Source organism: Camelina sativa, chromosome 11, assembly GCF_000633955.1.
Source record: "Camelina sativa cultivar DH55 chromosome 11, Cs, whole genome shotgun sequence".
Classification (NCBI taxonomy): Eukaryota; Viridiplantae; Streptophyta; class Magnoliopsida; order Brassicales; family Brassicaceae; genus Camelina; species Camelina sativa.
In genome coordinates this window covers 8,289,876-8,316,335 of record NC_025695.1, presented here as the reverse complement: position 1 = coordinate 8,316,335, position 26,460 = coordinate 8,289,876, and the positions used below count along the sequence as shown (strand labels likewise).

At 39.1% G+C, this 26,460-nt stretch overlaps 3 protein-coding genes and 1 pseudogene across 4 annotated transcripts; 3 read left to right on the top strand and 1 right to left on the bottom strand.

The window, feature by feature from the left end:
• Positions 607 to 12,785, top strand: LOC104722372 (oxysterol-binding protein-related protein 4B-like). 2 transcript variants are annotated; one of them, XM_010440524.2, is made up of 6 exons: positions 607 to 1,165; positions 3,796 to 3,954; positions 4,897 to 5,142; positions 11,270 to 11,366; positions 11,549 to 11,846; positions 11,929 to 12,785. In XM_010440524.2, the coding sequence occupies exons 1-6, from the start codon at positions 851 to 853 to the stop codon at positions 12,299 to 12,301; spliced, it is 1,488 nt and encodes a 495-aa protein (XP_010438826.1). In that variant the 5' UTR covers positions 607 to 850; the 3' UTR covers positions 12,302 to 12,785. The 2 variants fall into 2 exon arrangements, with proteins under 2 accessions (XP_010438826.1, XP_019087985.1); XM_019232440.1 differs by lacking the exon at positions 607 to 1,165 and adding an exon at positions 3,254 to 3,332.
• On the top strand, positions 13,536 to 15,402 carry LOC104722371 (annotated as a pseudogene).
• On the bottom strand, positions 15,438 to 18,526 carry LOC104722370. The gene is made up of 11 exons (XM_010440523.2): positions 18,303 to 18,526; positions 18,094 to 18,188; positions 17,224 to 17,699; positions 16,937 to 17,136; positions 16,779 to 16,850; positions 16,596 to 16,686; positions 16,395 to 16,475; positions 16,192 to 16,254; positions 15,978 to 16,100; positions 15,860 to 15,898; positions 15,438 to 15,780 (listed from the first exon to the last, which is right to left on the bottom strand). The coding sequence occupies exons 3-11, from the start codon at positions 17,590 to 17,592 to the stop codon at positions 15,643 to 15,645; spliced, it is 1,176 nt and encodes a 391-aa protein (XP_010438825.1). The 5' UTR covers positions 17,593 to 17,699; positions 18,094 to 18,188; positions 18,303 to 18,526; the 3' UTR covers positions 15,438 to 15,642.
• On the top strand, positions 19,738 to 22,505 carry LOC109127245. Its single transcript, XM_019231799.1, has 3 exons — positions 19,738 to 20,078; positions 20,189 to 21,168; positions 21,244 to 22,505. The coding sequence occupies exons 1-3, from the start codon at positions 19,738 to 19,740 to the stop codon at positions 22,503 to 22,505; spliced, it is 2,583 nt and encodes an 860-aa protein (XP_019087344.1).

The window sequence follows — 26,460 nt, the reverse complement described above, 5'->3', positions numbered from 1 at the left end:
ACTCTATGTAGAGATTGGGTCTAAGCATTCACATGCTCATATGAACCGTCCAACATCAAAGAGTTTACTAACGTGCGCTTCGTATCAAAGCTTTACATAGATTTGGCAAACTTTAATCTTGTTCTCTTGTAAACGATATGCTTAATTTTTGCTGTTTATAGTAAATAACTGTACAACCATCAATTTTCCGATATATATGAGGCGCCAACTCATCTTTAATCTGGTTGATTAGAAAGGAAGTTATAGCCATCTTCAAGATCAACAATTCGTAATTGATTGACCCAAAGAAAAACTATTTTGATGGTGAAAGTCACGTAAATTAAGTATTTGGTTCAAAGTAATTTTTTTTGTTTTGTTAATAACATGTAATTGTATGCGGTTTTGAATCAGGCACAAACCATTACGGTACAAGTTCTAGTCACATGCAAATTAAAGTAATCTTTTCAAATAATAATATTGGGTACGTGAATCTTAATTCATGATGGTATATAATATATGGTACCTTGCCCTTGCAAAAGCAATTGAATCATTGAAGTATTAAGCAATAGTCTCTATCCTGTAATACAAAGTCAAAACCCCGCCACTGCGTCATACATATCAACTCATGAAATTCATATATATACACATCAACTTGATCATTCATAAAACCTTACGTTCCATCTTCTCTACCGGACAAGAATATATATCTCTCTTTCTCTAGATATATATACCCATATATAATATCCAAAACACTTACACACAATCTTCCTTTATCTCTTCTCTTCCTCCTAACAAAAGCACCACGCCAAAAGCCGTATATACGAATCAAGAACACAACATAAACTCTCATATATCGCTAGTCCTCCTAATTATGGAGAATGATATATGCAAGGAAGGATCAGCAATCTCGAGAAACTTATCTGTCGGATACTACGATGATAGGAGGTCAGAAGGTGTTCCGTTCAAGTGGGAGATGCAGCCAGGGACTCCCATTAAATCTCAGTCGCAGGAAACTATTCCTCCATTAAGTCCTTCTCCGGCTATGCTCAGCCTCGTCCTCCCGAAGCCTTCCATCTCCATCGAAGAGCCAAATAACTTTGTATTTCCAGCGAAGCTGAAGCGGAAGCTGCGGAATTGGAAACATTTTCATTGCAAAAGATATTTTTCTAGATTGACTAACAAAATGGTTTTGTCTTCGATTTGTTTGTACCCCGAGAAACGACGCTAGATGGCCAAAATTATGAATCATTTCTATGAAAATAAATAGGCCCAATTCTTTTTTTTTAATAATAATAACAAATTTTAACAATCGTTTTTTGAAGAGGTATGGTTGGTCTTAACAATTAACATAGGTTTTATCTAAACAACGTTTGCTTTGTGTTAGGAGATAAATAACGTGTGGTTAAAAAAACAAAACCGTGTTGACAATAGTCGTTTATCAGTAAACCAAATGAACAAAATCTCAAGCTAGCTCGAATACGTTCGACTCGGTAATTTATAACGCTAACATAATTGTTTAAATCAGAAGTTATCAAATTAAAGAGTGAAAAAGTTGTTTAAATATTATACCCGTTAAAACTAAAAGTTTATACTCCCTCCGTTTCAAAATATATGATGTTTTAACTAAAACACGCATATTAAGAAGTCTTTACGTTTAATAAGTTCAACTAATCAGAAACAATATTACATAATATAAAATATTAAACTAATCTAAAAGTTGCATAGAAACTTGAAAACATCTTATATAAAATACTAAATTAATCTAAAATGGAGGGAGTATTAGTTAAAACTAGAAATGTCAAGTTATACAAGGGTCGAAGGGTCTACGACAAAGAGAAATTGAAGTTCCCTGTTTCTAGCTATCAGCAAACACGAGAAAAGTTTGTTAGAAAAACTTGATTTTCTCATTAAATGAAAAATGTGTTGTTACAACGTTCTTATGCTGAACGTGATTATTAAACCGGGACAAACCGGATCTATACAATTAATTTTAGTTTATAAACCGAACATTCCAGAGTCCTTAATTAATCATCTATACTATGTACAAGTATGCAAACTATATACACTCATCTAGTACTAGCGTTACGAAGATGGTGATTGGTGAATATAAAAATCTGAAATGAGGAAAAATAAAAAATATTTATTTTGAAGATGCTTTTTATTTTTGTCGGCCAATAATTTAGAAGATGCTTTAACAACAACAACAAAAACTAACTTGGATGAGTTGAATAGCCCATCCAACACCGAAGACGTCGTCTTCATTTACCCGGACCAATACGTGTCGAAATGAAAGCAGTCCAATTCCAAATCATGTTTCTTCTGCTTTGTTACTCAGAAAAATCAACGCATGCATGGAAACCTACTTTTTACATCTTTTTTTTTTGTTTCATAAACATTGAGTTAAGATATACACAAAAAATATCAATATAAGATATAATTAGTTAAAACAAACTTCTTTTTTTTTTTTGCTAAGCTGGTAAATATTATTAAAAATAATTGTCAAATTATTAAAAACCGCAGTACATAGGATATAATTTCCCTGGCAAAAAAGAACAAAGACATGATTACACTACTTACAAAATGGGAAAATAATTTAGTTACCAAATCCAACATTCATCTAACTAACATTTTAGAGCACTTTTTGTGTAAGGTTCTCACAAGAGTTCTCATTAAAAACAAAAAGATGGAGAACTGTCTCTCATTTAAGAATCCCTAAAAACCTTGTATATCACAGATATTAATTTTATTGGTTCTTCTTTATTTATTATTGAAAATTTAATGAAATAATAAAATTAAAGAACCCTTCACAAAACTCTACAGCTGTGGATGGTCTTACAATTATCTCTACATTCATCTCTAACTAACCATAATTATTTGTTGTTTTACAAAAAGAAAAAAAGATATTGGTTGTTTTATTCTATATACACATATTTAAATTCCCTAAAATATAAGACATGAACAAACCGAATGCTAACAAAACCGACTAAACTCCAAGTGAACTAAGCCGACTAAACAAAATTTTTGGAATTTATCGAAAAAAAAAAGAAAAAATCTAGTACCATTCCCCTACGCCCTACCTAAGTACAACACAAATCGGCCACGATCGAAGCGAACGATGAGATATTAAATGACAAAAAATGGACCTAACGACCAACGCTTCCTCCAAAAGAATAGTTAATGCTTACCGAACTCGTTTCTTTATCTACCATCTCTCTATCAAGTATCTATCTACATAGTATCTATATAAATGGAGTCAAAAGATTGAGAGTTATTCCTTTTAGTTATCAACTCTTTATTTTGTGAGTTCTTCTTTCTGACAGAAATAGCGTTTCTCCTCAAGAAGTTCACAAATGGTAAGTGGGTTATTCTCTATTACACTTATAATCTGAAAAAAAAAACGTTTAACAACTTTTAGTAACTTTCAACAACTTCTCAAATGGTTTTAGTTGAAAAAAAAAATTTCCCAAATAGTAAGTGGGACATAAATAGTTTGTACTTGTAATCTTAATTTTATTTTTTGTGTGATAATTCTATCTGTTCGAGATAGTAGTACAAACTAATTAAGATTTATCTTACATTTTATAACTCAAAACCCTAAATTAATGGAACGTAGCATATTGTTTGGTACGCTCTCTTAATAAGTATTGTCTTTTGTTAATTTATTTCCATTTAATCATGTCTAATCAAGCCATTTAAGTCTTACGAGGTGTTTCAAAGAAGGGTTGGTTCTCTTGACGTAGGTTTGCATCCAGTTTTCAACAATTAATTAGGTGTTTAGTTTTGACTTATCGATTCAATCATTTATGTTGTGTAAAGGCAGAAGAAGAAGAAGAAAGGAGAAGGCACCCTGTGCTGGCCAAAACTTTTTCCCTAGAGGATGAGAAAGATTCTGAGCACACAGCTTCGAATGTAATCCGCAAGATCCTCAGCCTCTTTAAGAACGTGCGCCCAGGATCCGATCTCACCAATTTCCAGGTGTAATATCTTAAACATCCTTGTTGATGAATTGTTCTGCTATAGAACAACGGCTATTGCCGTGTTACGTATATGGTTTTCCTGAAAACATTGGTAACTTTTCTTGTGAAAAATTAAAAATATGAAGTTTGCCTTAGAAGATAGGAAATGATAATAAGTATTCTTATAATGTTCTTTAGAATAGAAATGTTAAAAGAATTTTTGTGCATGAAATATAAAACTACGATCCATATAGTAAAGAACAAACTTACTAGTACTTATATAGCTTATAAGTAACAATTCCAACACTTAATATATAACTTTACTTATGTTACATAGTTTTGTAATTCATAATAACCGACATATATATACACATATATTATATAGTATTGATATTTTTTTTGTTAATACTAGAAATATTTGGCTCTAGTACTTAGCAGTGCATCATTTAAATACATGGGAAACCCTCGACAAAAACATTTAAGCCTTTTTATGAAACAAAAGAAAGTTACTAAAAACTGGATTTAAAAAGAAAAAAATTGAAATTGAAATTGTTTTTTTTTTTTCATTTTTTGACGATGCCTATCTCTAGAGCCGGGGCCATACATCGGTAATGTATACACGATGCATGCATGAAAATGAACTCTCCAATTATTTCTTCCCCAGATCTTAAATAAATCGACGAAAACCTTTTTCCTTTTATATATACAACCAGAGATTTTATTTTTTGTCCGAGATCCAAGAGAGGTATTAACAATTAACTGTGTACATAGAAGAAAAAGGTCCTACACCGAAAAGGAAAAAAAGTGGTTATAAGTAGCTATATTAATTATACCATGTGCAACCCTTTTTTCGGGTGGGGATTACATTTACAACATGTAACTCTCTCTCTAAGTACAGTTGAACATGTCGCATAATCAAGTTATTTTTTCCAATCATTAATTATTTTCTTTGAACGTAAAGCTGCCACCTCAGCTGAACCTACCAAGATCAAACCTCCAATGTTACGGCGAGATGGTCTACTTATGCAGGAAGGATCTGCTTGGGGAATGCAGTCGTCGTGATCTTCCCATCGAACGGCTCAAATCGGTGGTGACATGGAACATTTCCACGCTCCGTCCGCTGATATTTGGCATGTCTCCTTACAATCCCGTTCTCGGCGAGACTCACCACGTCTCCAACGGTCACATCAACGTCATCGTCGAACAAGTATATATTTTCATCTTTTTCTGGATATAATAATAATATAATCATATTTATTACAATTTCAAACGAAGACATAATATAAAGTTCATTAGATAATGACAGATATTTTTATATAGAAATATTTTTCGGTTTTTTATGAAAGTGGACGAACAAATTATTTAACTGATTTTAATCTTCATACTTGTCGTTGTGTGTGTGTTTTACATTTTTGCCTAAGTAGCAGATATAATTATGATTAAGTACGTCATCAACTCTACTAATCATAGGAAAAAAAATTGCAAACGAAACTGACTTTGGATGTTTAGCTTTTAAAACCCTTAACATAAACGTTCAATAACGCCCTTTGAAGTTTGGTTTTGGTTCAGTTAGCACTTAGCAGCGTTAAAATGTTTATAGTTTTGTTGAGCAATTACATCGGTAGTCTCCAACCTATACGGTCATCATTCAAATCAAGAAAAAGAAAGAAGAAAAAAACAATTGACTTTACCATTTCATTGACTTTCTCTCCCAAACATGCAATCTTCTTCCTTTTTAATCTACCTTCACCGATCTCGGCATCGGTCCCCACCGTCTCTTATAGGCAAATCAAAACCTACAAATAAACCTTCCCGCGGTATTCCTATTGGGTCTGCATCCTCTGTTTCGTCCCCATCGACACAAAACCCGCATGAGTCTCCGAAATCAGCTGGGGAAGTTTCAATCTGCTCCACGACAAAAGTGTTGCCTGTACTACTGAGATGCTAGCCAACAGAGAAAAATCCGACGCTACCACAGTTCCCTCAACAGTGGCTACCGTAGTGCAAATCGAAAAACCAAGGTCCTCAATTTTTAGGCAGAAGCTACATCAGTCAAAATTTTGGCAGAAGTACCTTCAATTGCTACTCATGGAAACACCGAGGAGCCTATAAGCGTCACTACAGCCTCAGGAAAGGCGATCCCGCCTCCTCCCGTAGTCACCCCTGCGAATCCCCCCAAAACGAAGAACATCCTTGGAAAGCTCTAGTCAAAGACACCTCATGCCATCTGCAGAAAAAGGTACCCGTTCACTCTTGATTCCGGTGAATCATGTGTGACTATCCCAAATGCTGTCATTGAGAAAAACAAGAAAGCTTGGGATAGCTTTATCCTAGGACAATTTTCTGAAGAACCTCCCACCCGAAGGGCGGTTAATGCCATTGTAAATGGCATATGGAGCAAGCAAAGAAGAGATATTGCAGTCTCCAAATTGGAAGGGCATTCATATCTCTTCAAAGTCCCCTGCCCAAACGCAAGGCGAAGAATACTTAGCCAATGCTTATGGCAAATAGATGGTCAGACCATGTTTGTCGCAAAATGGACACCTGATATCACCCCAAAGAAACCGGAGCTGACACTAGTCCCAGTATGGCTTGACTTCCATGGAGTTCCGCTTGAGTTTTTCAACCGCGAAGGTCTTGAATACATAGCAGGTTTAGTGGGTCACCCGGTTTGTCTCCATCCACACACAGAGAAGCTCATTAACATTGAGGTAGTGAAGGTTTACACAGTCATTGACCCGCGTAAACCCTTACTGGAAGCTGTCAACGCTAGATTCGAATCTGGCCAAATAAAGAGAATCCACGTCTCCAGCCCGTGGCTCCCCTCCGTGTGTAGTCACTGCAAAAAGATAGGACACAACATCTCTCGTTGCACCTCTGCTCCTCCTCTCTGCAACGTATGTGGATTAGTGAAACATACGGGGACATCTTGGCCTAGAGCCAAAAAAGATAAAAGCAATGGAAAGGCACCCATCCCTAGTCAACTGCCAATCATAGGGCAGAGTACACCCGAGCCACCCCGTATATCCTCAGTCATCCCTCCAAAGTTGCCTCAGGAAAAGCATGCAACCGCTGCTGAACTCTCAAGAGATAAGCTCCAAGCGCAAGGTGAGTCAAGTAACAAGACACCTCCTACACTGAGACAGTTAGGCTACCAAACCCTGCCTTCAACCTTCAACATACCTCAGGATGATGGAAAGCTTTGTGTAGACCTTACTACAAATCTTTTCTCTCATGTTTCCCCGGGCCGGGATGCTTCCCGAGATAACAACTCCGAGCCTGATAGTACCTCAGATGATGATGATAATCCAGAAGCCGACTCTGATCGATTCCTCAAAGTCATTTCCAAACGTCTGTTGAAGAAGAAGAATCCACGAGCAAGGGCTAGAGGCCCTTTATGCCTCTAAGTATATATCCTTTTTATGGATATTTTTTGTCGTAATGTAAGAGGTCTCAACGACCACGTAAAGCGGAGGTACCTTAGGAAATGGATAAGGCAACATAAGCCTCTTTTTGGTGGGATCATTGAAACCCATGTGAGTCCTGACAAAGCGCAGCATATCATTTCTTTTGTAGCTTCAGGCTGTCTTATGCGGATAACTACTCTTTCTCAGATCTGGGTGGTCTGGCATCCTTCGGTGCAGGTAACAATTTTGTCTACTTCGCTCCAGATGGTCGTTTGTCTGGTAAAGTTACCTTTTGTCACAGAGAAAACAATTATATCTGTTGTGTATGCGTCTTCAACCAGTTGTGAGGAACGAAGAACCCTATGGCAAGAACTCCAGGCTCTGTCACTGCCTCCTCTAGTTCTCAACAAGTCCTGGTTAGTCATCGGTGAATTTAACCAGATCCTTCATCCTCACGAACACTCTGTGACACCCACTGCCTCTTCTTCTAGAGGTATGCGTGATCTCAGCCACTGCTTGTCCCATTCAAAGCTCTTTGATCTCCCGTACTATGGAAACACTTTCACTTGGTCAAACAAGCATGTCATCGGACTCATTGCTAAGAAGCTTGACATAATCCTAGTCAATGATGCCTGCCTCAAAGAGTTCCCAACATCCATAGGAGTCTTCGGTGAACCTGGTTTCTCCGACCACAGCCCTTGTTGCGTCTTCTTGGATACGGAAAAACAAAAGCAGAAAACTCCATTCAAGTTTCTGGCTCTCCTCAATCGCAACCCAACATTCTCTCCTTTAATCAAGCTTTGGTGGGATGCTCTAATTTTCGACTGTTCCAAGATGTTGAAGTTATCCAAATAACTAAAGGAACTAAAAGGTATCATCAGAGCTTTCGCCAAAGACAATTATTCCAACATTGAAAAGAGAGTGCGAGAAGCCTATAAAGACTTACAAGCCTGTCAGCGGGTTCTGCTTTCTTCTCCATCTTCTCAGGCGATTGAGCGGGAAAAATCAGCTCATAAGGCTTGGTGCATCCTGTCGCAGGCAGAGGAATCATATCTAAGGAAGAAGGCTCGAATTTGCTGGCTTGAGGATGGAGATAAAAACTCAAAGTTCTTTCACAGAGTCATCCGCACTCGTCTATTACAAAATCACATCCTCTTCATGCTTGATGACAATGATCAAATTGTAGACTCTAAGCAAGGAATCCAAAAGCTAGCTGTGGAATACTACCAAAGTTTCCTAGGATCCCAATCCTCTGCTCGGCCCCCCTCTGTTGAGTATTTGGCTTCTATTGTCCCTCAAAGATATTCTATATCGGCAATACAGGTTCTATCTGCTCTTGTCTATCCAGAAGAAATCAAGGCAGCGCTATTGTCTCTTCCAAAAAACAAAGCTCCCGGTCCCGACGGTTACTCTGTGGAGTTTTTCACGGCTCAATGGGATATCGTGGGATCTGATCTAACCGCAATAGTGCTTGAGTTCTTTCATTCTGGTAAGCTCGTGAAACAGTGGAACTCAACTTTACTGACTCTCATCCCCATGACGCCAAACGCATCCAAAATGGGTGAATTCCGTCCCATTGCGTGTTGTAACACGATCTATAAATTAATCTCCAAACTTATAGCCAACACTGAGTCAGCTTTCATTCTGGGATGGCTTTTGGTGGAAAATGTTCTCTTCGCGACAGAGCTCATCCAGGGTTACAATCAGAAAACAATATCAGAAAGAGGCATGCTTAAGGTAGACCTTAAAAAGGCTTTTGATTCCATCCACTGGGGTTTTATTATAAATGTCCTGAAGACAATGGAGTTCCCAGTGCATTTTGTCAATCTGATCAGCGAGTGCATCACGACCCCAAACTTCTCAGTGTCTGTAAATGGTGAATCATGTGGCTATTTCAAAGGTGCAAAACGGTTAAGGCAGGGCGACTCGATCTCCCCCTATCTCTTCACCTTGTCCATGGAGGTCTTCTCTCAAATGTTAAATAGAGATACAACAGTACTTGCATTGGCCACCATCCCTTTGCAACGAACCTGCAAGTGTCACACTTAGCTTTTGCAAATGACATAATGGTTTTCTTTGATGGAACTTTCAACTCCCTGGAAAAGATTACAAAGGTCCTTCAAGATTTCTCTGAGTTCTCGGGTCTTCAAATGAACAAGAACAAGACTGACTTGTTCCTTGCTGGAGTGAACCAACCTGAAACCGCTAGAATTGCTTCCTTTGGTTTCAAGCTCGGTTCATTACCCATTCGGTACATAGGACTCCCACTGATGTAAAGCTTCGTATAGCAGAATACAGACCTCTAATCGACAAGATTAAAGCTAGATGCTCAAGTTGGTCTGCTCGTGCACTGTCCTACGCGGGAAGAGAGGAGCTCATCTCCACTGTTATCTATGGCAATGTAAATTTTTGGGCATCCGCATTCATCCTCCCCAAAGGATGTTTGCAAAGTATCGAGAGTCTTTGTGCTAATTTTCTGTGGACAGGTGATATTGACAAAAAAGCAAGTTCAAAGGTGACTTGGAAAACTCTCTGTTTGCCAAAGGAAGAAGGTGGATTGGGGTTTCGCCGCTTATCCACTTGGAATAGAACTCTATGCCTTAAGCTTGTATGGCGTCTACATTCTAATGTGGACTCCTTGTGGGCACAATGGATTCGAAATAACAAAATAAAAGATGAGGTTTTTTGGCAAATTGATGAGAAGAAGCAGACCTCATGGACATGGAAAGCTTTGCTCCATCTTCGACCCCTTGCAAATGGTTTCCTTAGATGTGATGTGGGTAACAGACAACATGTAAGCTTCTGGTTCGACAATTGGACCCCGTTTGGTCAACTTATCCACTTTCTAGGACCCTCAGGACCGGCTCAGACTGGAATTCCATTAAATAGGAGTGTGGCACTTGCTTGTTCTCCGCATGGTTGGCTTTTGCCCCCAGCAAGGTCCCCACAACTGAATTGCTCCAAATTCACGTCACAACAATTCCTCCTCCGTCCCTTAACACTGTTCAAGACAGTTTCCTTTGGTGCATCCAAGGAGACACTCACGACAGTTTCAGCACTAAGAGAATTTGGGAAGCATTAAGAGAGAGACATGAACCACTTACTTGGACGAAGCATGTCTGGTACTAGGGAGCTATTCCAAGGCATGCATTCATGATGTGGCTAATGTACCTCAACCGTCTACCCACACGAACCAGGTTGGCATCTTGGGGAATGCAAGCAGCACTCTATGCTATTTGGCAGGAGCAAAACAACCGACTTCACAACAACATCAAGACCCTGCCGCATATTCTATTTAAGTTGTTGGACAGGCAGATTAGAGACGCAATCTTGGCAAAAACCCACCGAAAAAAATTTAAACATCTCATGATAGATTGACTAAGATATCTCTAATTTCCTTCCTATATGAAAGCAAACAATAAGATAGTCCTTGTTTTTTTCTTTTTTTTGAAGTATCTTCCAGAACCATAGTTATTGTATTCTTATACAATATTTTTTCTCTAATGAAAATTCACATATTTAAAAAAAAAAAAAGAATAAGAAAGAGAGTACGAGAAAAACGTGTTCCATAGACTTAAAAAAAAACTCTCTTCTCACACTAACAAATTTTTTGTTACTGGTTTAATTGAAAAAAAAGTTCCAATATATTTTATGTTCGTATCTTAAGTTATGTTCACACTACAGTTGAGAAAAACCAAATTTAGTTTCTGTATGTATATGGTCCCAACGCATAAATTGATATGTTACTAATTTTTTCAAAAAACCAAAAAATTATTAAAAAAAAATCTTATACATGCAGTCTGATTTTTAATGGGAGATTTCTGTTTTTTAAAATACCAAACTTTTTTTGGGCCAAAAAAATATATAATGTACCAAACTTTTGAAAAAAGTCCAACATGGTACAACCAACAACGTCAAATTTTTCAGGTAGTGCATCATCCACCGGTGTCCGCACTTCATGCGACTCACGAGAAGGAAAAGATCGACGTGATTTGGTGTCAATATTTCACTCCTAAATTTCGTGGTATGTCTATTTTTTTCACTTAAATGTAGCAGTCAATTAAATTGTTAATTGTTGCTGCTACCACCAAAATTATCTCAAAACAAAGTCTTCAACTATGCGTTCGGTTTACTCTATAACTGAACCATCTCGTCTTGGTTCCGACATCTGATTTCTGCATGTACCAATTTTATATGGTTCATAAGGTGCTTACGTAGATGTTGAGATAAAGGGTAAAAGAGTAATGAAGCTTCTCAATCACAAAGAGACTTATGAGATGAACCAACCGAGACTAATTATGAGATTCTTACCGACGCCGGGAGCTCACTGGACAGGAAAAGTCAAGATAAAGTGTCCGGAGACCGATCTTGAAGCTGAGATAAATTTGATTTCCGATTCATTCATCGAAAGATTCAGAGGCAACAACAATAGATCCATTAAAGGAAAGATCTTTGAATCTTCCACTGGTACTCAGCTCTACAACATCTTTGGCCATTGGGACAGGTTAAAACATGAATCATAATAAATAAACTTTGTTGCCTTAAGCTGTGTGAATGATGCCATTAACGTCCTATTAATGTTTCAGAACAGTAATGGCTAAAAATCTAAAGACTGGTGAGCTCGAGGTTATATACAATGCCGAGGAGAATATCACAGGACTCAAACCTCCAATAGTCAAGAATCTTAAAGAGGTAATGGAGTACGAGTCAGCGATTATATGGAGTGAAGTAAGTGAAGGAATACTGAAGAAAGATTGGGAAAGCGCAAGGGAAGCTAAGTGCCTTGTGGAGGCGAAGCAGAGAGAGTCTCTGAAAAACAGAGAGGCTTCAGGTGAGTTATGGGTTCCTAAACACTTCTCAGTGGTCAAAGACGGTAACGACTGGGACCTCTCACCGTTACAGCCCACGGTTCCTCGGGGTCCACTCGTCATCATAGAGGCAGAAGGGGAGAAATCATAAATCAGTTTCAAGATTCCAACACTCTATGTTGATAATAGCTTATAAGTTATATTATAGTTAAAAGTTAACATATAATTAGGCCGATAATGACATGTCCGTCAATAAGCATAAAGGTGATAAATGGTGTTTTTGTCACTTCATTTGAGGTTGAATGTATCATGTATGTTAGGGGTAGATCCACACCCCTTACCAAAGGGCTCGGCCCATTAAAGGCCCAAATAAACCTCCAAAGAAGGAAGGATATTTTGGTCTTCTTAGGAGGACGAATTGACACAGTTCCCCATAAATACGGACGTACAGTGTCCGTAAAAAGGGATTGACAGAAAATAGGAAAAAGACGAGTCATAAGTATTGATTCCTTCGCTCGAAGCTTTGAATCGACGAGCTTGCAGCTCGTCCTTCATCTTACTTTTCGCTATCCTAGCTCACTTTGTAGCCCATTCTTTTTGTGCCCCGACACCAATTAATAAAGATCTTTTCGACCCCTATTTTGCTTAACTAAATATTGTAATTATGACCGATCCTAGCATCAACAATGTATGAGCGTTACGTCAGGTTTTTAAGAGGCTTGTCAGATATTATAGGGAATTTTTTTCACATCCCTCATAACAGAAAATATATACTAGTTTTCTCCTCTACAAACTTAATATGTCATATCCATCTAATTCTAAAAAACGAAGATTCAATTATACTTTTCTAATAACTGATTTGGTGACCTTGTGTAACTTCTTACGAGGGTCGAGGTGTATTCAGTCAAGCTGTAATATCTGTGCCAAATCAATGTTCATAGCCATAATTATCACTACTAGTTAAGAATTAGGGCAACCTTTTATAAAAGAATTAAGCCAGCCTTAATGACGAAAACATGGATCTAACGACTAACCCCCCTCCAAATCCATAGTAAATGCTAACCCAACTCTCTCTAATTTGATACCCCCTATCTATGTTTCCAGCATTCTATATAATGGAGTAAAAAGATTGATAGTAATTATCACTTAAGTACTGTGATACAGAGTGTTTATCTCTGGGTTGAAGTTTTTTTATAAATATAACTCCTTGGCTCCTTTTCTTTCATTTACAGAAATAATTTCATGTCAAAATATATATATATATATATATATATCGTTTCTTGAACAACTCCCCAAATGGTAATTAGTGAGACATACACTTTTTTGGTAAAGAAGTGAGACTAAATTTACAGATCTAATATATTTTTGGCTGTGTATAGGCAGAAGAAGAGAAAATGAGAAGACACCTTGTGCTAGCCAAACCTTTTTCCCTGGAAGATGAGAATGATTCTGAGCGCACAGCTTCGAATGTCATCCGCAAGATCCTCAGCCTCATTAAGACCGTACGCCCAGGGTCTGATCTCACCACTTTTCAGGTGTAACTCCTTGGGATCCTTGTTGATGTAAACTGATTGCTACATAACAGAACGTCCATTTGCATTTTTTTTTTCTTCTTGAAAACAAACATTGACACTTTTTAGTGAAGAGAGAAGAAAATAAGTTTTTATAGAATAATATGATACTAAGTATTTTAGTGTTTTCCTTGAGAGTTATTAACTACTATATTTGAACGTAAAGTTGCCACCTCAGCTGAACCTACCAAGATCACAACTCCAAAGTTACGGCGAGATGGTCTACAGCTCCAGCGGTAAGGACCTGCTTGGGGAATGCAGCCGTCGCGATCTTCCCATTGAACGGCTCAAATCGGTGGTGACATGGAACATCTCCACACTCCGTCCGGTGGTTGTTGGCATGTCTCCGTACAACCCTGTTCTCGGCGAGACTCACCATGTCTCCAACGGTCACATCAACGTCTTGACCGAACAAGTATTATCATTTCATTACAATTTTTAACAAAAAAAAAAAAGAAAAAATTATCATTTCATTACAATTTGAATTATTGATGGTCTAAAATGAGTTAAATGTTTTACAAATGTTTTAAAAGATTTGGTTTATTTATGTGATTTTCCATTCTAAAAATTATCAAACTTAAGATAAAAACTCCTTCATGTTATAAATCGCTAATTTTTCAGGTATTGCATCATCCACCGGTGTCCGCACTTCATGCGACTCACGAGAAGGAAAAGATTGACGTGACATGGTGTCAATATTTCACTCCTAAATTTCGTGGTATGTTATTTGTAGCAGTCATAATGTATTCCGCTACATCCAAATTATCTCAAAACAAAGTTAAATTTTAAATAATCCGTCCAAGAACGAACACAACTATTTCGAGCATGCGTCCAGTTTACCCTAAGACCAAACCATACCATCTCGTATTGGTTCCAAAGTCTAACTTCTGCTGCATGTGACTCATTTAATGGTTCATAAGGTACTTACGTGGATGTTGAGGTAAAAGGTAAAAGAGTTATGAAGCTGCTGAGTCGAAAAGAGACTTATGACATGGACCAGCCGGGACTAGTTATGAGATTCTTGCCGGCGCCGGGAGCTCACTGGGCAGGAAAAGTTAAGATAAAGTGTCCGCAGACTGATCTCGAAGCTGAGTTGGGACAGGTAAAAAAATAGATCAATTAAAGGAAAGATCTTTCAATCTTCCTCTGGTAATCAGCTCTACGACATCTTTGGCCATTGGGACAGGTAAAAAAATGAATCATATGTTCACTACAGCTCTCAAGAATATCATAAGCTGTGATCTCATTAAAATACCATAATGTTACAGAACAGTAATGGCAAAAAATTTGAAGACGGGTAAGCTCGAAGTTATATACAATGCCGAGGAGAATATCACAGGACTCAAACCTCCAATAGTCAAGAATCTGAAGGAGGTAATGGAGACCGAGTCGGGGATTATATGGAGTGAAGTAAGTGAAGGAATACTGAAGAAAGAATGGGAAAGCGCAAGAGAAGCTAAGAGAGCTGTGGAGGAGAAGCAGAGAGAGTCTCTGAAACAGAGAGAAGCTTCTGGTGAGTCATGGATTCCCAAACATTTCTCAGTGGTCAGAAAGGGTAAAGACTGGGATTGCTCACCACTACAGCCCACGGTTCCTCGGGCTCCACTCGTCATCACAAAGGCACAAGAATTCAAGAATTCAAAACTTTGTGTTGATGATAGCTAAAGTTATTACAATTCCATGTAACATAAACCAATCTATAAGAACTAGCGGGGAAATCACAAAATGGAACTCTTATAACCAAAACTTTCTGCTCTAATCGCATATAACGGACTTTCAGTTTCATCAAGAAACATCAAATACCAAGAATAGTTTCAGTTTCTTCAGAAAATTTACAGTATCTTAAAAGATACACCTCTGAGACATATCTGGAACATAATTAGGTCCAAGAATTGTGTGTGTTTGGTTCAAGAATCCTCTCTCAGACAGCTTTGCTTGTGTAGTTTGGGAAGAGGTTGACCAATGTGTCAAGAGTATCGGGATGAAACTTCCTTGCAAACAGATAACAAGGCCGTGTGATCCCATTCCATGTACAAGGCCAATGCAGCTCATCTCCATGCTTTAAAAGCACAAGTAATAGTATCAGAGAGAGAGAAAAGAAGAATAGAGGCTATGAAGGGAGAGTCACAATTGCATACCTCGCCCACGCTGGTGACGTGTACACTCATGTCCTCAGACTGCAGAAGAGAGAAAAGAGAAGAGTATAATAACATGCTGACTGTGACAATTTTCAAGAATCTATATTTTGAAACATACCGTGACATTTTTCATGAACTCTAATGAAATCTCGTTTGCTCCATATGTCTTTGGATGCCATCTTCGTTCAGACCAATCAACATACGTTACTGACCAGTTAGAGATCCCCATGGGATCAATCATCTGAAAGAAGAGCCAGCAAATAAACATGTTTCAGCTTCAAGAAGGCTTAAAATATTGTAAACGATAGAATGTGATGAGGAAATAGCCTCACATTGAAGAATGTTGGCAAGTAATGTTCATCAGCAATGCAGTTCTTGTCAGCTTCTATTCCAGGCTGATATTTATAGCAACTTAATGTCAGAATCAGAACTCAATACGAAGAGGAATGAATAATTGAGTTATATATATCAAAAGATCCGAGATAAAAAAGCTACGGTATGAAACCAAAAATGTTCAGCTGCAGGATAAACTTACTCCACAATACTCGCGGAATCTGGAGTAGTAAAGACCATCGGCCATCACTATAATCGCGTGTTGCCGCTTCATTGTGAACCACTAGCAAGAAAACAAGACAAAAATCACACAACAAAAAGTAATAATAACACAATTTTGTTTCGTTTTCTGGCAGTAGCAGCATACTCATTAAGAGAAGCTCTTAGAGATTTAAGTCTTTACCTGAGCACCTTTTCTAAAATCTTCCCTAGCGATTTCTGGTAGCATGTGTTCCATATGTCTACCAGTCCCATGTGGACCAGGATCCACAAAACTTGAGAAACAGAGAGATAAATGAACATTGTGTCAGTGAATAGTAATGGAATAAAGTCAAAAATTTTGTTTTGTTTTAAGAGAGTAATGTACCTCTCAATGAAGCTAACGTTGGAGTACAGCAAATATCTATAAGTATAGTCAAAAGTATGCAAGGGTATACAGCTGTACAGAAAATAAATTTGATGTGATTCAATCAGTTAGTACAAAAAACCTTAAGTAGGACAATTAAGTAACATTGAAATCATTACCTCTCTGAAAGAAGAACAAAGTGTTGGTTGTCAGGATCTTCAAGGGCACTAACCAGTAACCGCTTCTCGGCATCAACCATCGAAATCCTCCCCCAAGTGACCTCATCACTGTGGATCTCCCGATCAGAAAAGTGACGGCTGATGTGAACTGGTCGTTCCTTTGAAGGGTGGATGTAAATTGAGAACTTGCCTTCATGACCCTTCACAACACCAAAAACACTATCAACAAACCAATGATATGTAGCTAAACATTTGGACATTGCATCAAGGTGTTTGGTTTGTTGTACCTTGAAAAATTCATCCCAGAGCTTCTCAAATGGCAAAGTACCAGGAGTCAAGAACAAGAAAGCGATTTTGGAGTTTTCTGTTATGAAGGGAGGCGTTCTAAGTATGTCTCTAACCACTGCTCGAGCTGCAATCTCCTCATCAGTGAATTTCCTGACATGAACAGGTAGCCACGCGGAGAGAGCATCCTCGCAGCCTCTAGTGCTGTAGAGACCATGACACGAGGAGCCTTGTTTTGGATACATGTGAGAACAGATCAGAAGCATGCTTGTCACTGAAACTGTCAAAACGACCCATAAGGGCTTCTTCAGAGATGTGTGGTGGTGGTGGTGACGTGGTGGCCCCTGCAACATCTTCTGCGTCTCACCCATTTGAAACTACAAATCTTAACACCTCCCTTCTCCTTTCTAACTAATAGGCATACAAAGATAGAATCTTTTTTTCACCTCTGCATATACTTCTCTTAGATTGGCATTGCCTGAATGAAAAAAAAAAAAAAAAAAGATTTGGGTTTTATTGATCTAATGAAAAACAAAGACACTCAGGGATTAGTATCTCCGAGAGACACGGAGAGATTAAGTAAAGTTTCAAACTAATCTTAAGAGAAAAAACTCCTTCAGACAGAAGCAATAAGCAAAATGCACGTTGTTCCTATGATTCAGGTAAGTGCAGGACATTCCTCTTAAACTCTCTTTAGCACACGTACAAGCTAAACAAGTCTAAGTCTAAGTCTAAGTGAGTGTTTCTCCGACCAAACTAAAATCACAAGCTACAAATCCCAGATTCAACTTCTTAGTAAACCAAAAAAGATAAAATAACCTGGTGACACTGTAGCGAGCAACATCAGTTGAAAAGAGTCAAAATACAGTTACCTCGAGCTGAATCGAAACGGTATAATGCAGAAAGACAGAATCTTTATACGAACCCAGATCTCAAAAGAGTCGAATTTGATCCTCTTCGTTAAGATCTAGGGCAAAAAAAAAAGAAGAGTGGATTCAACGAATGTGAGAGGGTCAAAAGAGAGAGAGAGAGACGCGAGAGGTAAAGTTTCCTTTTTTGCTTTTAAAGGACACACACTCACAAGTGGAAGACGACGATTCAGATCGTTTTGGTTTCCTTCTTTTTATTCCTGAGTACTAGTACTACTACTACTACTTCCCCTGATTCGTTTTCTCTCTCTCTCTCTCTCTCTCTCTCTCTCTCTCTCTCTCTCTCTCTCTCTCTTTCTTTCTCTTTGAGTTTGATTGAAATCAAGAAGTCTTCTTCTCCAGTAATTGAATTCGAAACCAAGAGAGAGGGAGAGGAGAAGGACTACAATACATTATTAAACACTTGGCTTTCTATTTTCTCCAATAATTTCTATTAATTTATTGTTATTAAACAAAGTTATATAAAACTCCCAAAAGAATCTACATTGCTATTTTCTTTTGGATTTGAGTTGGCTTCACGACTCTATAACCCTTTTTTTTTTAAAAAAAAATCAAATTTTAATTGTTTAGCCACCTTCTGCTATCATTAAACAAAGCAAAGAGAGTATTCATTTCTATAATGTGGCCAAATGGAAAATAAAACTAGTCCAAGTGGAAGGTATCAAAATAACGAATTTTAGTTCTGTCATCTCACTTCTTGACAGTCGCCGCTTTGTGCCTTCCACGACGGCGAAGGATCTGCTTATTAACACTAATTTATTTTTAATTTTGTCTTAATTTAGTCCATCACTACTAAATTATTCAAATAAAAGTTTTGTTTAGGTTAGGAAGGCTAACCCTTTGAAGTACTTAGAAATGAGTGGAGCTACATGGAACATTGAGGCGTCTCCTAGCATCATGAGCCAAAAACAAAAACGCATATCAAAAGATTAGACTAGTAAAGAGTTGGACGAAATAGTGGGGTGAAAACAGAATATTCGTCTTTCAAGTGTCTTATCATTGGCCCATTTGGATGGTAATGGACTTTTTTTTTTTTTTTGGATCGACAACAACGAGCGTATAGTAGACAGTTTTCTTCTGAAAAATTGCATCAACCATAACCGAAAAAACATGGTTTCAATGGCATTTATTTGTATTTTATATATGACTTAAGGAAATTTCTTTATACAAGTACACAAAATACAAAGAAATTCCCATTTTTTCAAGATTGTGATGGTTAGATTGGATAGTTGTTTGTTTTTTTTTCCTTAAATTAAATGGAAGATAGATACATAACGTCTGCTTGGATATTAATTACTACGTTGAAACCATTAAAAGTGTCTCATTCCATAACATCGCATTCACAGTTGTTTAGAGTATGACCAAAGTCAACCAGTTTTACTTTACAAAATCAATTGGACTAGTTTTAAAGGTAAAAAAAGACTAAAAAGTTTGCCTATAATTGGACTAGGAGACTAGAACCATTATATTTTTGATCTGTTTCTGATCAAATCTATACAAGATAAAATGGTAATTATAGAACGCTGATGTGGAGGGCGATTACAAAGGCGATTAGGGTTTTTTCCTTAGCTATCAAGTTTGATGGTTATGGCGGATCAGCCGCCTCGGACTACTGAGTATGGTACACCGCTGGATCTGGCTCTGCTGTTGGATGTAGAAGGGAGTCAAGGGAGTTCGGTTAAGGTTTTATCAGAAGAGTTAGGCTCCTCCCAGGATGGAGCCGCAACCACAGTTTCAAAGGGTTTGGGTTTGGGTCAAAAGCCATGGCTGAAGGCGGCGCAGAAGCACACATTCACGAAACAAGCGTTTGTGGTAACAGAGATTGAGGGGAAGCAGTGTGTCGTGGTTCCCAAGGATGTGTTTGTTGATGCAAAACCACTGTGGGAAGATTTTGTCACCGGAAAGTTTCTTAATTCAAAGGCTCCCATGTGGGGAAGATTCACATGATAGTCAATAAAATTTGGAGATTGGGAGATAAATCTTCACTCATTGATGTCATTGTGGTTAACGACTTCACTATTAAATTTCGTGTGCGCAGTGAGAGTACCAGGCACATAATTTTAAACCGGGGAATGTGGAGCATAGGTGGTCTTCCAATGATCCTCTCAAAATGGACGCCTTTCGCTGAGGAGGAACAACCAACGCTGAAGTCTGTTCCATTGTGGGTTGTATTGAAGAATATACCACACACCATGTTTACTAACAAGGGGTTGCAGTTTTTGTCAAGTGCAGTGGGTACACCTATACGTTTACATCCAAAAACAGAGGCATGCTCAAGTTTTGACGAAGCACAAATTCTGGTTGAGGCCGATCTCACTAAAACCTTACCCGTTGAATACCACTTGGCTGGAGAAGAGGAGGGGGAGTTAGATATTGTGGTCAAATATTCTTATCCTTGGCTACCTCCTCAATGTAGTCAATGTCGCAAATGGGGACATTTGCAGGCTGCCTGTCTGAAAACTGCTTTGCCAACTGAATCAGAGGTTGTTCCAACGATTCTAGCGGTGAAGGAGACAGAGATAGTGGGGACTGCAGACGCTCCTGCTCAGGAGATTATAAACCAATCTACAGAAGTAGTTTTGGGGACGGTTGATGCTCATGTTACTAAAACCATGGATATAGAGGAAGCTCAGGAGTGGATAACTCCACAGAAAACCGGTCATAAGCCTATGTCTAGTTCGAACAAACAGAATACGCTGGTGCAAACTGTTGCGGTACCTGTGTTATCTAACTCCTACTCGGTTTTGAGTGAGGGGGATGAAGATGAGGCAGAGGAGGATGTTGTTCGGGCAAAGGAGGCAGCTCCACCTGTTTCAACACATGTTGGTGATTCTATCGCTGTTCCTCCTGTTCTACCTTCAACTGCACCGGTGTCTGTTGTGCCTGCAGTGGGGGCAAATGGACGTGGAGTTAAACCTACTGTAACCCTAAGAGAATCAATCCCACGTGCTTCGAAGATATCTCATAAATATGTTAGCAACCCTTCTACTCAGCCTCAACGCGACCCGAGTAAGTCGGGTACCTAACATTAATTTATGTCGACTTTCTTTTGGAATGTTCGCGGATTCAACAAAATGTCAAAACATTCCGTAGTTCGAGATTGGGTTAAGAGGGGTAATTTTCAGTTTGGTTGTATTTTGGAAACAAGGGTAAAGGAAACAAAAGCTGCAGCTATTCTTGCTTCAGTTTTTCCTGATTGGTCCTATTTAACAAATTACACTTTCAATCGAAGAGGGAGGATATGGGTGGTATGGAATTCCAGTGTCCGTCTTACGCCTTGTTACACAAGTAGTCAGGTGATCACTTGCTCCGTCCTGCTGGAAGGTGCTGAGAAGGAGTTTTTTGTTTCGTTTGTATATGCAGCAAATGGTGTTGATGATAGAAAAGTGTTGTGGGAGGATTTGAAATTTCATCAAGACTCTCCATTGTTCCGTAATAAACCATGGATGGTTTTTGGCGATTTTAATGAAATTTTGAAGGCGGATGAGCATTCACTCTTTGATATCCAGCCTATGGTGTCACCGGGGATGCGTGACTTTCAAGAGGTGGTGCAGCATTGCTCCTTTAGTGATCTGCAATCTCATGGTCCGATGTACACTTGGTGTAATAAGCGTGAGTTTGGTCTCATTTGTAAGAAACTTGATATGGTTCTTGTTAATGATATTTGGCTCCTTGAGTATCAACAGTCCTACGGTGTGTTTGAGGCAGGAGGATGCTCTCATCACCTACAATGCCGCATAATAATTGGGGGAGACAAACCTAAACTGCGACGACCATTTAAGTTCTGTAATGCTTTGGTAGATGATGAAAAATTTCTGCCAATGGTTAAAGATTTTTGGGATGGCTCTGAACCGTTATATCACTCAACTTCCGCATTGTACCGGTTCTCAAAAAAACTAAAAGCACTAAAACCACATATCAAGTTACTAAGTAGAGATCGCCTTGGTAATTTGGAAAAGCGAGCTAAAGATGCATTTGAGCATCTTTGTACCTATCAGATTGACACCCTGCAAAATCCTACAGACCAGACAATGCAAAGAAAGGCGGTTGCTTATAGTAGATGGCTGTTTGTTTCAGGGTTGGAGGAAAAATTTTTAAAACAGAAATCCAAACTGCACTGGCTCAAGGTCGGTGATGGAAATAGCAGAACATTTCACCGTGCAGCAAAGGCCCGGGAAGCAAGAAATGCGATAAAAGAGATTCAGTGTCCGGATGGCAGACTTGCAGATACACAAGAGACAATAAAGCAGGAAGCAGAGAGGTTTTTTCGTGAATTTCTTGGCCATAGGCTGTCAAACTACCATGCTCTCGGTGCGGATGAGCTGTTGTCTTTGCTGCCCTATCGTTGCACATAATCATATCAAACTATGCTGGTGAAGGATGTAATGGAGGCTGAGATACGAGATGTCTTATTCTCTATGCCAAAGGACGAAAGTCCTGGTCCAGATGGCTATACCGTGGAGTTTCTAAAGGAGACATGGTTTGCCATTAAGAATGATTTTGTTGCTTCGGTCCAATCTTTCTTTAAGTTTGGTTTTTTACCAAAGGGCGTCAATACTACCATTCTAACACTTATTCCTGAGAAGAAAGAGGTTAGAGAGATGAAGGATTACAGACCAATTTCTTGCTGCAATGTGACATACAAGGTGATCTCCAAGCTCCTCGCCAACTGGCTTAAACGACTGCTGCTTGCATTTATCTCTCCTAACCAATCCACCTTCGTCAAGGACAGACTTTTAATGGAGAATGTCCTCCTTGCCTCAGAGATAGTTGCCAATTACCATAAGGATATTGTGTCTCCCCGAAGTGCCATAAAGATTGATATCTCTAAGGCATTCGAATCGGTACAATGGCCATTTTTGATTAGTATTTTCCACACTCTGAACTTCCCGTTGCAGTTTATTAAGTGGCTTGAGCTTTGTATTACCACGGCTTCCTTCTCTGTTCAAGTAAACAGTGAGTTGTCAGGATTTTTCCTCAGTGCAAAAGGGTTGAGACAAGGTTGTTCATTGTCACCCTATCTATTTGTGATGTGCATGCAAGTTTTGTCTGCAGTGCTTGATAAAGCAGCTAAGGATAGGCGAGTTGGTTATCACCCACGATGTAAGAATATCAGTCTCACACATTTGTGCTTCGCAGATGACTTATTGGTATTCACTGATGGGACTAAGACGTCTATTGAGGGTATTCTTCAGGTTTTTCATGACTTTGCAGGCTTTTCCGGCCTGAATATTAGCCTTAAAAAGTCTACACTGTATATGGCTGGAGTCACAGTCAGTGACAAAGATGTGATCCTACACTCATTCCCATTTGCATCAGGAACCCTTCCTGTCCGTTATCTTGGCTTACCGCTTCTAACCAAGCGTATGTCAACCTCTGACTATACACCGTTACTGGAACGCATTAGAGAAAAATTCAGCAGTTGGACAGGGAGATATTTATCTTTTGCGGGGCGTCTTCAGCTCATCAGTTCAGTTATCCACAACCTCACAAACTTTTGGATGTCAACTTTCCGCTTGCCAACAGCTTGTACAAACGAGATAGACAGTATGTGCTCTGCGTTCTTGTGGTCAGGTCCTTCTCTCAATGCAAAAAAAAGCTAAAGTTTCGTGGTCTGATGTCTGTACGCCGAAGGAAGAGGGTGGTTTGGGTCTGCGTTCTCTGAAAGAAGCAAACAAGGTGAGTTGTTTGAAACTCATATGGCGAATGTTATCGTCGAACTCCTTATGGGTGGCCTGGCTTCGAACTTATCTACTCAAACAGGGGTCCTTCTAGTCTCTTCAAGAAAATAGTACCTCCGGTTCTTGGATGTGGAGAAAGCTACTCAAATAACGAGCTTTAGCCGTAGAGTTTGTTCGGAATGAGGTAAATAATGGAAAACACATCTCGTTTTGGCATGATAATTGGTCGCCTCTCGGCTGCTTATTCAAACTTGCAGGATCGCGTGGTACTATTGATATGGGGATTGGTCTCCATACAACTGTAGCAGAGGCACTCACTCATAGACAACGACACCATCGAGTCGAATACCTGAATCAATTAGAGACGGTTCTCACGTCAGTTCGAAACAGAGGACTACTGGAAACAGAGGACATGGTCCTTTGGCGGGGTAACAGGATCGTTTTAAGGCCAAATTTAGCACCAAAGAAACTTGTGAACAGACCCGGATCTCAGGACAGAGGAAACCATGGGCTGCTGGTGTCTGGTTTTCCCAAGCCACACCCAAATACTCCTTTATTGTCTGGATCGCCACGCTGAACCGTTTGACAACGGGGGACCGTATGTTGTGCTGGAATTCACGGGTCAACGCTTCTTGTTCCTTCTACCATGCGTTGCAAGAAAACCGCAATCATCTTTTCTTCGCATGTCCTTACTCCTCAGCAGTTTGGACCGGTCTCATCTCTAAGTTAGTCATGACTAAATTCTCGACATATTGTGGACACTTCCTTGGGGTTTGCAACTCTGTTTTTGTTCCGCTATGCTTTCTAGGCATTGATCTACTCGCTTTGGCAAGAGCGAAATAGACGCCGTCATGGAGAGACACCAGTATCTTCGGATCAGCTTATCAAATATCTTGACAGACAAGTCCGCAACAGGCTGCTCTCACTTAGGTTTGGAGGAGGCCTCACTTGCTGTATGGCAAAGTGGTTGGGTTCACTCTGAGGACACCACTTTCGAAATACACTTTGTAAACATAATTTCTAGTTTCCGCTCAAAAACCTATATTAACTTCATGCTGCACTTGATGTAAACACTATTTTTTTCGAATAAATTTTACATTTTATTCAAAAAAAAATGGTAACTATAAAGTCATGAGAATATCTTCATGAAAAGTAATCCTAAAGAAAGGTCAAGAGCTATGAAAATATAGGAACAATCAACAGTAATTCAAAATCTGTTTTGTGATATAAGGGATGATGAATGATTATTCAAATGGATCCCCCGCAACCCAGGTTTTAGTTGACACCAACTTTTTTATCTGACTTTGGACAGAGCAAATCAGCAAAATATGAGTGCAAGTTTCTACGGCTTGTGTGGGCTCTTTGGGAACACAAACAAAGTCAAAAAGGTTAGGAATTGATCGGATTTGGGTATATGTCCGGTTTTAGCTATGAATCCTATACTCTTTTACAAAAATCAGACACGCTTTTTTTAGCAATTGAATTCAACTTTTTTCTTTTCTTTTTTGGGTTATTTAGTTTATTTTCTCAATAAATGGTTTAATTGAGAATATATTAATTTGTTGTACATATGCTCTTTTTTTTTTTGTGCAAAGATATCATTTCATTCAATCAAATAACCGGATAGGAGGAGCTTACAATGCATAAAGTTTTAGTCAAAAGGCAAGATTGAAGAAAGTTACAACCATAATTAAAAAGGGATACAAGGGATAGAGAGTTCGACATCGAATCCAAGAGATATCGGAGACAAGGGCGGTGAAGCACTAAGTGCGCATACGATTTCAAGGGACGTCGAAGCCACACTCACGGACAGAGCCGAAACATGGTGAATTGTCCTTATCTGTCTTATCTGTAGACATTGGGACGTTGAGAAAGGTTCCATGGCCAAGAAGCTCGATGGATACATCTGCTCATAACCAAGGCAGATGGTGGAATCGGGTTTAAGGTGTGGTAGAGGTTGATTGAAGAGGTTTCAGTAACCACCACTCCAAGGAGGTGGGGTCATAATGTCGTTACTCTTCAGGCTTTGAACTGAGGGACTGATCTTCCTATCTTTGGTGATTTGCGCTTGAACAGACTCAGGAAGTAAGGGAGATGGAAAGGGAAGATTGAGGAAGGTACGGTAATCCCAAAGCCTTAGCGAGGAGATCATAATGCCGTTGTTCCAAAAGCTTCGGATAATGGGGCAGATGTTGTAATATAGCAAATGTGAGGGCTCGGTAAAACGGTGGAGAGGAGAGGAGGGTAAGCTAAAGTAGCTCCGGTAACATCCGTTCCTTAGAGACGGTGTCATAATGCCAGTCTTCTTCAAACTTTGGCAAGCATGAGTAATACCCCTATGTGATTCTAATGGCAAAGTTCTCAAATATAGTTTGTATCCCAGAGCAACATTGATTGAATATGTCCCAATTGCAGTCTTCGGACAAGTGGTAACATAGTTCGACACAAATGTAACGTACGGGAGAACAAAGCAGAGTTTGGTACAAACCTGGACTTTTGAAAAATAGCGCTTTGTTCACAGGGCCTCGATGAGAAGAGAAATGGGCCGAAGCCCACTTGGCGAGATGAAGGGTCCAAGAGAGGAGCACCAAAGGAAACTAGGTTTGCGCCGCCGCCGCTCAATCTCATC